The sequence below is a fragment of the Dermacentor silvarum genome, chromosome 2, assembly GCF_013339745.2.
Source record: "Dermacentor silvarum isolate Dsil-2018 chromosome 2, BIME_Dsil_1.4, whole genome shotgun sequence".
NCBI classification, from domain to species: Eukaryota; Metazoa; Arthropoda; class Arachnida; order Ixodida; family Ixodidae; genus Dermacentor; species Dermacentor silvarum.
This window is the reverse complement of record NC_051155.1, coordinates 91,493,881-91,512,746: the sequence shown is the minus strand read 5'-3', so window position 1 is coordinate 91,512,746 and position 18,866 is coordinate 91,493,881. Positions and strand designations below refer to the sequence as shown.

Here is an 18,866-nt window from a genome sequence, read left to right as displayed (position 1 = left end):
TTCACAGCCAACATATTGTTATGGTGAGGAAAGCAGACAATGTCGACGACGTAGAAGAGGACGAAGTGGCAACAGCCTCTCTGTCTTCTCAGCTGCTGTCTGTCTATCTCCTGTAAATACATCTAGTAAATAGTTTATACCAGTGACATTTTGGTGGAGCTGCTGGGACAATATGAAGAGAACAATTACACAGGCTGAAGCACAAACACGGGCGTAATAATGCTACAAATGCTCGAGCAGATGCTCGCCGATACAAGAGTCAATGGTTGAAATCAAGTGCTGGGGTATGCGCCGGATACTTGTTGGTCACTATATAACAATGTCATGAGCTTCGCTTTCGTCTTGTTCGTGAAGCCAAACGTCTTGGCCACGCAAAGGACGTTCCTGTCTCCCTCTGGATGCTCATAGTAGATTCTTCTTGAGGCTCCAGGTCATACCTCTCCAGGATAAATGTGAACGGGTCGGCGCCGCTCCGCTTTATTTGTTTCGCCATCATATAAGCCTGCAACGAAAACGGATGTGAGCGACCGCGGGCGTTAGAAATTGCGTGAGAACAGCACATGTATAATACGCTGTTCTGTAAATGGGACCCCTAACGCGGCCCTTCTTGTCTACGTAGTGAAATACCGCAAGGGAAAAAAAGTACACAGAACAATATGACTGACGGCCCCATAGGCCGCAGACCTCGGCAATATTGTTAACAGCAACTCTAACGTTGGTGTTCCTCAGACAAGCTCATTTAGGCGGCTTCACCGCTTGGCCAGAAAGTCGACTCAGAAATTTCCAGCCGTAAAGAATACCCGAAGTCGTGTACACAAATGGAGACCTACTGATACATACGTAGTTTCTGTGCGTGTTCGCAAGCCTCCCGTGGTGTCCGTGTATTCCTACGAGGTCCACCAACTTATCTGACCCCCTGTGACTGACCTAACGATGAACCCTGGTGCATGTGTGTGCGTGCATGCTGTGAACATTTCAGTCCGTCATTCCTTTCCGTTGCGCTGACACTATCGTTTTCAAATCGTCAGAATCACCACATCATACTCATCCTCACTCTCGCTATACGGTGAAGTAAAGACGAAGAAAAGTTAGTCCCCTTCTCCCTACATAGTAATCAAACTCGTGCACCCCTGGATAATGTACAGACTACGAGCCGGATGCGCTAACCACTCTGCTAGCACGCAATACTGCAAGTTGACAGATTCTGCGGAGTTTGTGTACCCAGCAGCCGACATTCTCTTTGGATCGTAATGAAGTTATTGTTCAAGAGATGACGGTCTCCACTGTCCGAACCTGCTGTTGTCGATGTAATGTTTGTACAAAGCCGAAGAAGTAACTGATGTGGGCTGTATTTATTTTTCTTATTTTTGTTTGTTAATACAAACCAACAGCTCTATGCTACACATGACATGCCTAACTCAATTTCGTTCTCCTTATCTCAGTCAGGATACTGGCTACACCAATTTGCTCTCTAAGGCATGCCATAGCCTTCCTGTCTCCTAATAATCCACCAATGATATTTCATTCCATCGCTCGTTCTGTAGTTCTTAGCGTCTTCTCCAGCTGTTTGTTTGAAGAAATATGTACGGTTGTATACAGGTATAGAATAAATATATAATATAACCTAAAATGCATGCAGCGTCAAATATGCTACTGTCCAATTTAAAAAGAACTTGTATGGATGCTGTTGTAATACTGTCGGCCGTCAATTGACAGTCGTACCAGCACATCAAATTGGAACATCAAAATGAATCGAAAATTCGTAAACCTTCCCGCGCGCAGCATGTTCAGCTTCACCGACATATTTCAGTGCAACAATAGGGCTTCGTAGTAGATACATCATTTCAATCCCAACCGGGGGGTTGAGTAGTAAAATGTATCACTATGAGATTTGTACGATCGTATAACGCAGTCGTGGTTCGCTTGTGGATTTCTTCTTGTTGAGTGTTCATATGAGGTTTGGTTAGCGCACTGTGATTAGCGTAGTTTTCGGGGGACTGGCGCGAGCCGGGAGTTCGTGAATTGCTCGCAAAATTACGGAAGGCGGTCCAGTTCCATCTCACCCGGAACTGGCACCACTAAGGTGAGAAGTTTCTCGAAGTGTGCGCCCGCCTTGCTGTGATTGTAAGTGAGTAAGGAGGACAGCTCTGCATCAAGCTGTAATTCGTGCATTTAAGGACGCTCGATATCGCCGCGTACGCCAGTCGTTGAATGTGTTTTCGTTTGTTTTTGGGAAACCCAGAGGCAGAATCGGTTACGGCGCATGCGACAGTGGTCATGTCGCCGCAGGGATGGCTTTTGTGGTCTCCATGGTTATTTGTCTAGACTAGAGCACTGCACGGGCCGATTTTTGCGGCCCGGGCCCGGCCCGGGCCCGTTTTTACATTGAGCGGCCCGCCCGAGCCCGATCAAAACTTTTATGGCGAGACCCGGGCCCGGCCCGGGCCCGGAAATAATCTACGTTACCCGCCCGGCCCGGCCCGCCACCCCTTTACCTTAAGCCCGAGCCCGGCCCTGAGCCCGACTCGAACCCGGGCCGAACCCGACCCGAGACCAAAAAAATACATGTTTTTCAGAGTTGAGAAGCCCGAGAATAACTCGCAGAAAGCCCGAGCCCGACCCGGGCCCGCGTCAAAAATCCCGAGCCCGGCCCGGGCCCGGGTCAAAAAGCACACGCCGTGCCGAGCCGCCGAGCCCGAGCGCAAAAACTTACTTCGTGCTGCTTCACAGCGTCCCCCTTGTCCGGAAACGACAGTTGGCCTGAACCAAACCTCCGTATCCAATCAACCCGTGTAATGGGAGGTGCCGCGATCAACGTACCGAATAATGTTGTGTTGTTGAGTGCCTGTAAGGTCTGGGGCGCATCGCCTACGGGTGCCAAGTGCTTTTCCCATCTGACAATGGCACCAGGAAAGTGTCTACATAATTGTGTGCACATATGTATTGTGAGACAGCAAACGGAGATATCTGATATTCCAGATGACATTAAGAGGAAAAAATGGAGCTGGGCAGGCCATGTAATGCGCAGGATGGATAACCGGTCGACCTATTAGTGTTACCGAATGGATACAAAGAGAGGGTAAGCGCAGTCTAGGCCGGCAGAAAACTAGGTGGGGTGATGAAGTTAGGAAATTTGCAGGCGCAAATCGAAATCAGCTAGTGCAAGACAGGGGTAATCTGAGATATGGAGAGGCCTTCGACCTGTAGTGTACATAAATATAGGCTGACGATGTTTCTTGTCCTGTGGGTGGAATGTAAGATTTAGTTTAAGCTTGCCTTGAACACGCGCCTTTTCAGGAATACCGATGCGCTTCAGTAACGATGATTTACCTTTAGACACTACCCACAGGCAGCCACAACCTTCCCTCTGTAAATTTTGACAAGTAGCACTAGTAAAATAATTTACATGTACAATATTGGTTTTTGATCACAGTACCTTCATGAGCGACTATGCTGTGGCCAATTTCGCCTCTTTCAGGAACTTATATCTATAAATTTACTCGAAGCAAGTGCTTCTCTTGCGTTATTTCTCCATCAGAAGAATTCCAAGGGCAGTTTCGGAGACCGACGAGCAAATACGCGAACAGACGTTAGTTTTCATAAAACATGAGGCCACAATTGTAATATCGTAAAACGAGTCCGAACTCGTAAACTTTAGGACAAATTGGGGAAAATTGGCAGGTATTAAACGGCGGCGGGAGCGCTCCAACTAAATTCCGTCGAGGAACAAAATGACGCGCAGCTGCGTCAAGCAGAATCCCTGTGAGACTGCCAATCAGCAATCTCCTCGGTTGAGCGTAACAAAAAAAAACTATAACAGAGGGATACGGGGAGAACGCAGCGAGCGAGGAAAACGCGGCGGAAGATGGAAGATGGCGTCCTGTGCGCAGGAGTAGCCGCCACTCGAGCTCCTAACCTGCAGTCGTAACAGGCTGCCACCTGCACGCAGGCACCTCATCAAGTCCCTCCCAAGGCCTGTCTCTAGCGAACGCCGTAAGGGCATATAGCCTAGGCTTGGGCGGCGTCTCTTATTCTTCAGCGAAGTTCGGGCCGGTGAACGTCGACAGGGAATCCGGCCACTGCCAGATTCCACGCCAGGTTCCACGCTGTATTGCCCTGATGATGGGCTACTGATGATGATTTATTGGCATCCCCTTTGAAACAGGGCGGTGACAAATATTCATCTAGCATACTTGTTTTAATGAGGTATGCTACACATGTTTTTCATTCTAACATGTTTGTATACATCTCCTTAATCTTTCTTCGTTTTCTGCCAACTCCGCAACACGCGCAACGTCCCGCTCTCATCACCTTGACTGAAAGCTTCGACCACTTCGCAGGTGAAGGAGTCCCTTTGTGTTTTTTGAACATTTGCATGAACATTAGCAAGATTTTAACTGCGCTATAAACAGGGAAAAAGGAGGACGATAAAGACAACACGTGCGCCAACACGTCTTTTTCGTCCTCCTTTGTCCCTGTTTATAACGCAGTTAAAATCTTTCCAATATGAACTTCAACCAACTAGCCCAACTTGGTGCACTAATGAACATTAGCTTTATTCCTTCGCTGTATTGTGATGTCTTGTGTTCTGAATATAGTTTGTTTTTGTGCGGCTTACAGGCAACTTCGTCTTTTCCGATGACATTTAACATCGTATCTTTTATTTATCAAAATAACCTGCACACGAAGCAACATAGCTCCGTGACAGACCGTTTTCAAATGAAAACAATAGCAAACATTGCTCTTTTAAAGGCTTCTAATAATTTGAACCTACAGCTTTACCTCACAGGATATGTCCAAAGCACTTGGACAGCCTCCGTATTTGATTGCGTTGGATCAAAACTTATTTGTTTATTTTAGTTCGTAAGATATAATTTGAACAATAAAGTTCTAAAACAATTCTACTACAGATTGCTTCTGGTTTCCTCTGATAAGGCAGGCGATCCAGAGCTATTAAGTGTGCGTGATACAAATATGGTCAGGATGATTTTAGAGCGAAAGCTCTACTACGCCATGCGTCGCAAGGTTGAAATGACCTTGAGCCGCCGGAGCTCAAGTGTGGCAGGTGTGACATCACGTCACGTGATCCGCTACGCAGAGGCGTCGCAGCTGCGCACGCTTGGAGCCTCGCAGCTCCTTTACCACGTGACTAGGCGAGGGTTTAACTGCTGCTTCGCCGGCGCTTGGCCACTCAGGCTGTGTTACAATTCTTTCCATCATCGTAGACAGTCTACTTTTACGTCTACGAAGACACCCAAGACAGCTTCGAAGACAAGTAATGGAACGCGTTTCGAGCCGTCTGGAAGACTATTCTGCGACGTGACGCCACCTCGTGGCGACAAAAACAAAGTTGAGAAAAGCACACATTAGTTCTGTATTTTAAGTATTTTTGACTGCGAACCTATGAAAAACATGATGTGACTTACATTAAGGGTATAGAAAAGCGTGTCTACGTTTTGGTGCGTGCAGACAACCTTCCCGTCGAGTTTCTAAGCGTCCTGCTCAGTCGCCATCTTCTTTAGACAGGAAAGTAGCCTGCATCGTTCTTGACTTCGATGCTGTCTTCGCGATGCTGTCTATTTTGACATCTTCGTGAGAATTGGAACGAGACTTAAGATAGCCGCCGTCCACTTAGCTGTCTATTTAGCCGTCTAAGGCGAGTATTGGAACACACCCTCAGTCTCGCCATGGTGGCGCGCCGGCTGGGCTGTCTGTGCATGCGCTTGAGTGCAAGCTGCCAGGCTGAATCCAATCATCCAGTAGATAAGCTAGACGGCAGGCTGTGAAATCTCAAGCAAAGGCAAAGTTGGCTGCGGAAACTCCGTAGCAAAGGGAGGCCAGAGGTTAGCTCGTTATAAAGAAGCTTCCGAAGCGCAGAAGCGTGCAATAATGAAACAGTGTGTGCATAGTCTTTGCAATACCAAGGCAAGCAGATCTTTCGCTCGTGATAACTATATAGGTTTACAAGAGTTAAACCTCAGCGAATTTTTTTTCTTCTAAGCTGAGATTCAGGCTGATGCTTGCAGGGCTTGGAGATTTCAAACATTTTTTCCTAATCATTGCGCACTAGATGAGAGCAAGTATTCCACCAACCTTAGTTGAAAATGTATCGCTGGTCTCGAAAAAAACGTCTCTTGTGAGTCCATCATCATGTGCGCCATTGTAGCGCCGTGTCATTACTGACCAGTGGTTGGCTTGAAGAAAGGCTGGGTATATCGTGCAGATCTGTGAAGAAGGTAGAGTAAGCTTTAACCTGTCTGAATTCGTTATTTTATAGGCACACTGTAGTGTGTATGGGTAACATAGCTTAGTATGACAAAGTACTTTTTGCAGGCTCAATATGCATTTTACTGGATGAATAATGTTCGTTATTAGAGAAGAGTAATGTCGAAGTTCCAATTTTTACACTTCGAACCAGACCGCAAGTCAGTATGTTATTTAGCACATCACGAACTCCAAAGTATATGTGAATTTAGGAAGCATCTTTAGTGATCAAATATTCTCAGAACTTGCTATAGGTTTCCCTATTGTAGATTTTAATACATTATCGAACTGTCCCGAATAAGCGCTGCGCAAATGATGACGTCACTAGGATCTAGAGCTGGTAATTGAAGCCCGTCTCCTTTTGACAGCCAAGCTGTTTATCGCTAGGATCCTGTGATGTTTTGCGTCCGTCATGTCGACAGAAAACCCAGGTGTGCCGATCCCTGCAGCAGTGAAGGGCCAGGAGCAATGGCTCATACACCCTTAAAACAGAGGCGTGAAGCGAAAATACACCACAGCTTTCGTTTCGGTACGAAACTCACAAAAAGAGAGCCGCCAAACCACATGATTGATGACGAGGCGCGCGAAATTCTGCCTTCATCAACGTAGTGTACGCTGCCGCCAATCCTTCGCTGGTGGTCGTTGTCGGAGACATTAACGTAGATATCGTAAAGCCGAAACAAAGCAGTGGTTCACCCAGTTCGTAGAAGTGTTTTGCCTTGGTTACTTTAACAATCCAAGTCAACCAACTAGCGTACACGGGTCATGCATAGATTTAATGTTGGCCAAAAACATCTCAAATAAGGACGGAAAACGGCAAGGTGCGTATCGTAGCTTCCCCACAGCAGTTATAGCAGTCATTTAAAAGTAATAAAAATTTGGCGGACGCTTATGCTTCGCCTTTAAGAAAGGAACGCCATAGCATTCAAAGATCCCCAACTGTTTGTCAGGCTTCCCGGCAACTGCCGCTTTTTTTTCTGCGCCTTCGCCTCGCCGCACCGCTGTCGAGGAGGCAACCGCCATCTGGATTGTGTTTTTTTTTTTTTCAAGGACCACCGAACGAGTCGCGCCGCTGTATGAATGGTAGAAATGCTAGAAGAGGCGTTTGAGTTTGAGTTTCCGCGTAACAGAATTAGTTTTTCTTGTATATTCATATCACAACAAACGCTGAGATACCTGTAGGTTGTGGTTAAGTCGTAATTTACGTTTTTTCTGACGCATTTTACTTTGAGAAATTGAATTGGTTCACCAGCCGTCTGCGCCACGCGGAAGGTCTGCGGGGTCTTGGTGGTTCGGAATAATTATCTTGGCGGCGGACGCCGACGCCTGATTTTCTGCGACGCAGGGCCCTTAACGCTATCGCGTTATTACGGTTTTGTAAACTGCATTGAACCATGTGTTTGGCTCATACTATATAACATTGAAGGGCAATGTGCGTAATAGGCGCACATCCTGGGATTGGTGTTTGACAGGTTGCACTGCGTTAGGGTCAACATATCTACAGCTTCGCTGACCAACCACCTTCACAGTAGTGGATTGGCGTAGAGGGCCGATTTTTTCAGCCCGGGCCAGGCCCGGGCCCCTTTTTACTTTGGGCGGCCCGCCCGAGCCCGATCAAAACTTTTATGGCGAGACCCGGGCGCGGCCCGGGCTCGGAAATAATCTACGTTACCTGCCCGGCCCGGCCCGCCGCCCCTTTACCTTAGGCCCGAGCCCGGCCCGAGCCCGACTCGAAACCGGCCCGAACCTGGCCCGAGACTGAAAAATAATGTTTTCAGAGTTGATACACCCGAGAATAACTCGCTGCGCATTATATGCACACCACCAGAAAGCCCGAGCCCGGCCCGGGCCCGCGTCAAAAAACCCGAGCCCGGCCCGGGCCCGAGTCAAAAAGCACACGCCGTGCCCGTGCCCGGCACGAGCCCGTGAAAAAAACTGTGCTACCCGGCCGGGCCGTGGGAAATCCAATAGGATTTCTGCCGTCGTCGTCGCCGTGAGGTTCCGTATAAAGTCCAAGGGCGATAAAATCGGCGCCGAGTAAAAGCGCGCGAGGGATGCGCGCTTTCACGCAGAGCGAACGCACGGCGGAGCGCAAACGCGACTTCTTCCGTCGCGCGAAAGGCCGTGGGGGATGCGAGTGAGGAAGGGGAAGGCGACGCTGTGCTGCGGCATCAAATGCGCATCTTGCAACCGGGCGCAATGAGAACTGGCGACTCGATCTCCCAAGCGAAAGGAGGAAAGCGGGAAAGCAGTGCGGCAGGGAGGGGTTGCAGCTTCTACTCTGCCAACAACTTCGTATTTGTACTGTGCGCCGCTGCGGGCTGTCGGGCGCACCGTATCTTGAAAGCGATCTCCACACGGATCTTACATTTGTATGCGCTGTGCTTTCGCCGCTCAGTTTCCTTTGAAGCAATAGACCACACGAACCTTCGCTAGCTGCAGCGGCGATGCTTGCTTACGCCAGCGTTTGGACAGTGGTTGTCTGCGGTCATCGAGTGTGATCTATTCATATTTGCTTGTGCGCGCTGACACCGTGCTTGTTATTTCAGTTAGCAAGCGAATATGTCCAAGTTTCTGCAGCCGATAAAACTAGTATTGCTACTCCGTATAGTTCTCTACTAATGTGCTGTTGCAATCCATATTTCGCCTTTCGGGTGAAACTGCGACCTTTTTTGGCTTTCCTGTCTTAGGTAGCCTTCGCTCTCCGTAAGAGGGACGTTTCTGGCATTACGTTATATAGGGTAACAATCCTGCCTAGCTATTTGCAATGCAAGGTTTCAGCGCGCACAACAAAGGAAGGACACCAGAGAGAGAAAATACCAGCGTGTCATTGCTTTCGGTGCCCTAAAAACTGACCCTCATTATGAGCAAAGAAGCCTGGCGACGCATCTTGCACAGTTACTAGAATAACAAAACAGTTCTGTTCATTGTTTCTTTGTCGAGGACCCCGATGCCACTCCGAGCTTGAAGAAGAGCGAGTTGTTTCCCTCTCGCCTATGCAAACTTCTGTTTATACTTCTCTAGAAAACGTGGATACAATACGCTAGTACTGAACTTTACGTTAGCGTTCTTTTATTGCGATATCAATTACATGGACACTACAGGTGCATTTGTGCCGTCGCCGTGAGATTCTGTATAAAGTCCACGGGCGACAAAATCATCGCCGTGCGCCGTATGATGTATGAGCGAGTGAAAACGTGCGAGGGTGATCTGGTGATAGTGGCTCTATCTCGCGCATGCAAGGGAGGAAAGCGGCGAGGAAGCACGCCGTCTTCCGTCGCACGCAAGGAAGGGGGGGGGGGGGGGGGTTTACTTAGGCGGCTCCTGCATAGGGCACGACCACGCGCATCTGGGCCGCGCTATCTCGAAAGCCATCTGTGACGGTGACAGAGTACGCCGTGCGCTATGTTTTCAATGTTTAGTTCGCGTTGATGCGAGAGGCAGCACGAAGGTCAGTTTGCTCGCTTCTGCTGCCGCACTTCCTCATTCCAGCGTTCTGACAGCGAGTTACCGCGGTCATCGAGTGAGATGTGTTCATGTTTGCTTGTGCCCGCGTGACACCATGCTTGTTCATTGATTTAGTATGCCTATGTTTACTCGTTTTACGGCCGATAGAACTACTATCCTTACTTCGTATAATTGTCTACTAATTTGCTATCGCAATCAATGCTTCGCCTTTCTACGAAATGTTTGTTTGCTTGGAACTACATCGACTTCCGCTTATCAGGACTCCGCGTGTCTCGGCTCTTCACTATTGCCGTCGCACACTGAGTGCAAAACACGCTACACGAGGACAACTTAGTTGAGTGCGCATGGCAGGCAAGTGAGATGACAACGAAGAATCGGCGTTGACTTCATGGTAAAGGCGTGCTAGGAGAAGGATCGGGACTGCATGATTTCTCGGTGTATGGACTAAACAACAGAGTCTATAGTTCTTACGTCACATGCATTAGCATACTGGGATCTGCATATGTGAAGAAGGGACCGTAAAAATGCAGAACAGGACCACACGATCGTTTTTCTTTATTATGAGAGGATGGTTAGGGACTCTTTAAAGGAACACAGAGGAGTCGTGTACGCTGCTGTTTCTCAGAATTATATCTACCAGAATGATTGACGGACTAAGTCGTCACTGAATACTTTCACTGGATTTAAGTGAGCTAACATGCAAGTGTGGCTTAACCATTATCTAGCTACCACCTCGTGGAATACTCTCGGCGAACCTGTCACGCCACCGCCGACGGAAGAAAGTACACAGGCTGTACAGTTTTCGCGGAAGAACATTTTGCTCACTTCTGACGCCGAACTTTAGTGAGCCTACATGTTAACAGTTTACGAAGAGCATGCAAAGTGCACAACACACTGACCGGATGTCATGGGCTTATGCGCCATTGGATTATGCGATGTCATTAGGCTTGTGCGCTTATGCACGCACATATCGAACTATACGCATGTTTGATAGTACAGTTGTTTTTTAACAGCGAAGCTGTTAAAGCCATCGGTAATTTGTGGTGCGTAGCCATGGTAGCCATGGAAACCCAAAAGAAAAGAGGAGGAGGATAAGACCGCGTGCACGTGGTCTCCTCCTCGCCAGCTCTCTGCCTTCCCGACCCCTGCCTCTCTTCTCTCCGCGGCGCGCTGAGCCAGGAGGAAAAAAAGGCGAAAGCTCGCACTAGGCCGCGCACACCTCAAGACACAGCGAAGATGGCCGATTGATATCGAGTGGCTAGCCTCCAGCGCGTTCGGCGTCGGCAAGCGACAGCTTTCTTGGCACTGTACCAAACTTGGTTAGACTGCCTGCGTTTGGGGCATGCCAGGAGCGCAGTCGCTCGTAGGCGCCCACGCGTCCAGCGCTACTCACGCGAAATGTCGCGAAAGGGAACGTACCTCCGAACATTATCGCTCGAGAATACCTTCCTACATGCGTAGTTAAGTTGAACCAAGTTAAGACCTAGCAGCAACCAAGTTCATACCTAGCAGTAGTAGCCAGTAAGATTCGCTGCGCCTAAGCTTTGCACGACCGAGTGCAAACTTGCCTGATTTTTTCCGACCTACGTAGCCAACAAAAAAAGCACCGGTAAAGCAAGAACATTGAGCCTAAGTGGCACTGTTCACGACATTCATTTTGCCAACAGCATGCTTATAAAATTAATTCATCGAGCTTAACATTCCTTCCATTGTCATGTCATCTTTCGTTTCATTATCTCCGATGGAGATAATCAAATGATATTTCAAATGACAGCTTCCAATGCACGAGGTTCAATCGATCGATTTTTCGCAAGGAACGCTACTTTATGTTCTAAAGGGCTACAAGATGACGAGGATCGAATTACCAGGCTCAGTGACTTACTCGTGTCAAGTCCAGTGGCATGTCGCTGCATTCGCTCATGGTGTCGGCCTTGATGATGGTGTTCTCTGGACAGCTCCTGGCCATAAGACTCATGGACAGGGCCACCGATTTGCGACCGTCAATTGTCATTAGCGGCCGGACCACGTCTTCGTCGATAATCCAGCTCTGCGAAATAGTAAAGCGTGATCTTTACGTAGCGTAGAAGATTAAGCATTCCTGGTGTTTTCGTCCGTGCAAAGAGGACAAACGCAGCATGGTTGAGGTTTTGCAGAAAATCGGCAGTAGAAAACAATATGTGAGGACAGCAGGACATCTAGTCCACCCGACGGTGTATTTGTAGCCGTGAAATATGCAGTAACTTATATTTAACAAATAATATTGCTGTCACAAATATGTTTTTTAAGCAATAAGGCAGAAATTATATAGCCTAAGTTAAGCGGCAGTATAATGTAAGTAATAGATTCTGACTTTGAGTATGGTTATTTTGCTCAGATTTCGCTAGAGCAATGAACGAAGCTAAACCACCTACTAATATCGGTCACTCTATATATATGAGTGCGTGCGTGCGTGCGTGCGTGCGTGCGTGCGTGCGTGCGTGCGTGCGTGCGTGCGTGCGTGTGTGTGTGTGTGTGTGTGTGTGTGTGTGTGTGTGTGTGTGTGTGTGTGTGTTTGTGTGTGTGTGTGTGTGTGTGTGTGCGTGTGCGTGTGCGTGTGCGTGTGCGTGTGCGTGTGCGTGTGTGTGTGTGTGTGTGTGTGTGTGTGTGTGTGTGTGTGTGTGTGTGTTCTGTTACCGTGTTGCTGCCACGCGGTCCCCCCTACTGCATTTCCACTTTTATTGAAGCTTGCGGAGGATACGTTGCCCGCTTGCACAGCGCAATGCTCGTGAAACTGCCGACGGTGCGTCAAAGTAGCGAATTCGTTTTTTTTCTATTTTTTACTTCGTTTTCTTTTTTTTTACTTTCAACACAATACCTAATCACTAGAATAAGAATGTTAGTTTGTTCTAACAAAATAAAAATTGGTTTGGTTTGGCTCTTTCGGGTGCCAGTATACTATGCGTGGCCTGTCTGTCAAGCTGTCTGCGACAGCTTTTTGCCTGGGGGCACCCAACTTGTTTGTTGCAAATAAAGTGGATTCTGATTCTGATTGTTTTTAAATTTGGTTTCACCAAATTTTGCACATCTTCAGTTATAAAAACCGTGCAGCTGCAGAAAAGATCGAGAATTTTCGATTCATCAGTGAGTTTTGTCAAGGGCGCACAATCTCGACTTCAGGTGAGAACTTCTTTAGGAATTTCAGGCCAACTATTTCACACCGACGTCCGTTCTTTCCACAGTCGCTCTTCAATTGCAACTCCCACGACCGGCATAGTCCATGTCGCGGACAATTTGTATTGAACAGCTTTTGTCAAAACCTCTAAATTAAAAAAGAAGAAATTCTAGGTTTTTACGAGCCAAAATCACGATGTGATAATGAGGCACGCTGTAGTGTCGGACTACGCATCAGTTTTGCAACCTGATGTTCTTTAACGCAGGTAATCTGTTAAGGTTAAGTTTTCTGTAACGTACAAAATGGGTACAATAATTGTAACGATAAGTGCACCAGCGTTTTTTTCATTCCGCCCCCATCAAAGTGCAGCAGTAACCGACGCCGAGATTGAACCCGCGAGCTCGAGCTCAGCATAGCAACTCCTAAGCCACTGCGATATCGCGAAGGCTTCGTCAGAAGCTTCGCGATCCCGGCCACGGCAGCCGCACTCCGATGGGGGCGAAATGCGAAAACACCCGCGTACTTAGATTTAGGTGCACCTTAAAGAACCACTGGTGGTCCAAGTTCTTCCTGAGTCCCCCACTACGGCGTGCCTCATAATCAGACCGTGCTTTTGGCACGTAAAACCCCATAATTTTTTTTCAAGCTTCGCTTCCAATGGGAATTGACGTTGACAGGTGTATACCGTGAGCAACGCACCGCGCGACAGCAAGTGATAAATATTAGGAAATATTTATAGCTCCAAGGCGATAGATGGCTGGTCAAACCCACAATGCTCCCGCGTACATCCCATTCAAGGGTAATGCAAGGAGGCTTTCAACCTTGCCCGTTTTCAGGTTAGGCGGATGGTTTTTACGAGAGGCAAAATCTATATATAATTTTACTAATCGCAGACTTCCGAACCTGCCCAACAACAAACCTGGCATTCTGTTATGAACGGTCACAGTGTCTGCACTCTTCAGTTGTTCTCGTTCCCTTGAGGGAGACTATTTTGTCATGTACATTGAGGTCACGGTATTTGTCACCTACTGTCTACCTTAGTGCGTAGAAGACATAGCAGATTCCTTGAGAACGCTGTACAAGAAACAATAATAATAATCTGCGAAATAAACAATAATCTGAGAAAGACAGACAGCCGAGAAAAACTCACCAAATTTTGTTGATTTAAGTTCTCCATGTATAAGTTGTTGAAATAAGGATGCGTGAAGGTGCGGCTGAGGCCAGATACACGGAACACGAATGTCATATGCGGCATGCTGCAAAACAGTTTAACAAATAAGCAATGCATCACTTTAAGTGCAATAATAGCCCTCATCCCACAACTATGCTCATAAATATAGGCATCAATATGCCAACATTTCAGTCTTTTTCATGAGCGTGGTTAAGTGCCGTTTGTTCAGCGCATTTCGTTCAATCTATAGGGCGATTTGTTTTAGTGGCCTGTTCAAAAAGACCGATGTGATGAGTCGCAGAACCAATAATTAGTCACTCGGTGTTTTTACAAATGAACACACCTCGCAAAAGCGAATTCCCGGGTGCCTACACTAAACAACAGCACTGCATTATTAATAGTTAGTTCTCAGAACAACTGCTTTAATTTGTTTCGTAAGAGATACTGTAGTTGAAAAGTAACTAGCACCTGCTGCATTACATTTACGCTAAGGTTGCAATTTAACTCACAATGCTGATGCATTAATAGACACCAAACTCCATGCCGATCTTCAATCCCACTTTGTTCCACTGACAGGCAAGTTATTTTTAATGATTTATTTTAGCCGAGATGCTCATGACTCCGTATTATCTCGAATTCTCCGGGACACGCATGGCAGTATCGCTATGCTAGGCCACCTGCTTGCCGCTTCGCAGGCTGAAGCACTCATTTTCTGCGCGCACCTTACCGAACACGGACAGGCCCCCTATGTAAAGACGTCGAGAACCTGAGCCGACGTAACAAACCTTGAGCGGAATTGCAGCGCCTTTCGGGTAAGCACTGATTATTCTGGTTGCGCCACACGGAGTTACAATTTACATGGCTGGAACACGGGCTTCGTCGTTACTTTGCACGGGTGTTAGATAAACCTATGTGCTAGCTATAATACTAAAGCAGACCTCAAAACACATAGCCATAACGCTACGACAAATTTCGGTAGTTGTTTGTTTATGAATGACACCTAAAGCGCGCACGTATAGGACGCACTGCTCACTAAGATGGTCTTCCAGTAGCTGCCATGATTTCGAAAAAATAAAAATAAGATTGTTGCAGAAGTCATCGAAGATGATTGTCAAAGTAAGCGAATAGCTTCGGCGGATCTCCGTAATCAAAAGTACAGACGAGCCATGTTGCCGAATTATGCTACTGACGTCGATAGTGGTACTTGTTGATGGACGACACAGATTACAGTCGATTTGCTTTGGTAGACCTTGCGCTGCTGAGCACGAGGTCGCGGGATCGAATCCCGGCCGCGGCGGCCGCATTTCGATGGAGGCGAAATGCAAAAACGCCCGTGTGTTTGCGTTGTAGTGCACGTTAAAGAACCCCAGGTGGTCAAAATTAATCCGGAGCCCTCCACTACGGCGTGCCTCATAATCAGAACTGGTTTTGGCACGTAAAACCCCAGAAAGAAGATTGCTTTGGTAGACCGCACGACAGCGTTACTGCGAACGCGGCGATTATGGTACAAAGATGATAGAAACAACGGTGCGCCGACTACGGCAGCATGATCAAGACCGATTGACAACAACAGAATGAAGACAGTGTGACAACGATGGCATGACAAAGGTGGCGCACCTGCGCTTTCTTGAACGCTAGTTACACTCAACAGACGTGGGAGACTACGTCGGCCACTACGTTTAAGATCATGCAGATCTCACACACTGTCGGTGCCGTTGCGAGCGAAGCTGTGATGATCCGGCACGACGAAATGGCGCATCTCGACAGGAAACGCGCAGCGGACTTGGGCGATGAACGCGTTCCAGCAACCGTCAGCCTATGCGATGAACAGACGCGACAAAGCGCGACTACCCTACGCAACGCGTAAAACCTTCGCACACCACACAGCTCTTGCGTTAATGCACGCATGGCGTTCGGGGCCGAACGCGCCCTGCAATTGGCTTGCGCGTGAGCACGTGCCCTTTGCGCAGGTAGAAAAAGTCTGGCTACCAACCTCGAAAACGGACGAATGAGCCAAGCAAGCTATGCACTCATAAGAAAAAAAAACTTCGCAAATGTCTGCTAATCCGGGTAACTAATACATACGAAACGGAGAAGTTGTGTCCAGGAATTCTCACACACATCAGGTGTCCTAGAAGCTGTTTTTCCTCTGACCTAACTCTATACCCATGACTTTGCAAACGCTCCACTTCACACGATGTAATTAATTCGCTAAACACAAGCATGTTGGAATACTCAGTTATATCGAAAGTTAGCACTGTTATACCCTCGATTATATCCGACGCCATGTTACTAGATGGCGGTACAGCACGACCAACTCCACCAAGTGGAAGAAGTTCCAGAAAAATTCACTAGCGGAGTCCTTGACTAAGAGTTCCAGAGCCTAACGGCTACTTTTAATATCAATAAAGATTTCAACAATTCATTCACCAATGTCAGAGTATTACAGGGCAATTTCGGGGCTCCGACGCAGACCGCGTTAGTGACTCTTCTATGACTATTTTATACCGTCCCACGCCGCCAAGGGCTTTCACTGCCGATGCATGAAAACAATTTTAGAACTCCCCTGAACAGCTTTGCCGCGAAAAAAAAATCAATTACTTCGTGGCCGAGTCGTGCAACCTGGATCTAAGACCTGTTCGGACGGCTGTACACGTGTGCTACTACGGCTGTGCTACTATACCTGGCGCATCCAAGCCAGTGAAGAGTCGAGAAGAGTTATTTTTAAAGATTTCCGTATCACGAACTTTCGGCAGCCTTCAATGTGTTCATCTTTTGCAAGCTTGTTTACCAGGCGTCTGCTCCGGACTTTAACATTCTCCTCAGTACAAAGTGGTGGGCGACAGCGTGAACTACCTGAGTATTTGAAAGACGTCTGGTCTCACGTATTACAATGTTGGTGGGAACATGCTATTCGTACTTGGATACTTTAGCCAACAGTGAACGCAGCTCAGCCCGTTGTCCACTGTACTTGTCGTATCTGATGAGGCCGTGGTAGGGGTAGATCTCGTTCGATAGGTCCTGAAACAGATAAACGAAAGAAGGACGAGGTATTACGCTAAATTATCTTACCAGAACAGTTTAGTCATCATTGAACTTCAGTACTAGCAGAATGAGGCCCAAAAAAATGACCGCGCTATGTGTTCAATGCAAATGAAAACCGTCATGGGGAACCAGTTCTCAAAGTTCTTCCGGTTACAAACTCTGTGTCATAGTTGTGTTCTCGATGCAAATGATTGGTGACATACGGCTGTTCATTCTGCCTCTCATTAACAAACTCAAGTTCACACGAAGATATCAGAGCCGGGTGATGCGAAATTGATCCTGTGCACTGCCTCTCGCTGTCCAAGTGTAACGCAACACTACATGACTCAGTTTGATTGAAGCGAAGATGTCCTTGCCCCTTCTTTCGACTTTCCCATGCTGCCAATGGCTGCTGTATTGCCAAATAGCTCATACCAAATACGTGGGTCATGCTGAAAGATGTCGTCATCACGCCGTCGTACCAATATTATCCTTTCTGCTTTCTGGCTCAGACAATGAGCTATTTGCATAATATAGTTGATTTCTCTTTCTCAATCTCTCCTGGCTAGAATCTTGTACGATTGGCCGATACCGGATATAGAGCAAACAAACACCGGATAGAGTGCGAATCGAGGTGGCTCTTACCGAACGAGTGGGTCATAATAAAAGCAATGTATAAATCACGCTGTCACCGTCCTACCATTGTCATCTCTGCTGGCTCCTGGCTACATAAAGATTTATAAAATCGGCTGGCATCGGACAGCACACACAAACCAGGGGCCGAATTCACAAAGCTTTTTGTTCCTAAGGGCTTTTTGTCATTGACCGACGGCCGTAGCTAATAATATGGCCAATATTTCCATTGGCTAGCATCGGTTCTTGCGAATAGTTTAGCGTAAGAACGTTTTTGTGAATTCAGGTCCAGGTGTAGGGCTAACAGAGGCCGCTTGTGGCAGCAGGTGCTGCACATAAGCGCGGGCGTGAGCTCCAACACTAACACGTGGTCATTGACGAGCAGTCGTCGTCACACACTCACCGTCATGACGTCGTGGTCATTTCATTGTCGTCATCACGTCATAGTTGTCGCGCCGTTGTCATACCGCTTGCTGATACCTACTATCTTGGTCGACTTCCATGTACTAGACATAGCCATTACTGCTCCGTCGCGATGCAGTTGTCGTCATACCATCCTGGTCGTTCCATCGTCATCTTACAGTTGTCGTCATTCCGGCATTGTCATACCATTACTGTTATGCCAACACGTCATACCATTGTAATCAATTTAGCACCAATATCACATTGCCGTCACGCCGTCGCCGTCATGCCACCGTCGTCACTCCAGCGTATGCTCCAGCGTATCCTATGGTCGTGATGCCATCGTCTTCATTTGGTCGTCGTGTTGACATTGCCAACTCTGCATCTTCGTCTTGTTTTCGTCGTCATTTTCCGACATCTTCATTTTGCCCTAAATATACCAGTGTCATCATGCCATTGTCATCATGCCATTGTCTTCACACCGTTGTAGGCATGACGTCGCTATTGAACCTCGCAGTCTCAAACCGCGGTTATTCCTTATTTGCACCGAGTGTCTCATCAAATGAAAAAGATAGCGGGCAAGGCAGGCATTAAAGTTGTTTTCTTCCGAAAAGAGCAAACTTTTCAATATGTGCCAAAAAGAGAATAACAGAGACACGTAGGGACGCGTCTGTGATTAGAAACACATGAAAAAATTTCTTCGTTGCTGTAACAATGCTGTCTACGAATTTCCCCTTTCACGCGCTCGTTGCT

General features: G+C 47.4%; 1 protein-coding gene across 1 annotated transcript; it reads right to left on the bottom strand.

The window, feature by feature from the left end:
• Positions 1-322: 322 nt before the first annotated feature.
• Positions 323-18,120, bottom strand: LOC119440220 (uncharacterized). Its single transcript, XM_037705147.1, has 6 exons — positions 18,115-18,120; positions 16,975-17,075; positions 14,034-14,139; positions 11,615-11,779; positions 6,094-6,225; positions 323-502 (listed from the first exon to the last, which is right to left on the bottom strand). The coding sequence occupies exons 1-6, from the start codon at positions 18,118-18,120 to the stop codon at positions 323-325; spliced, it is 690 nt and encodes a 229-aa protein (XP_037561075.1).
• Positions 18,121-18,866: the final 746 nt, after the last annotated feature.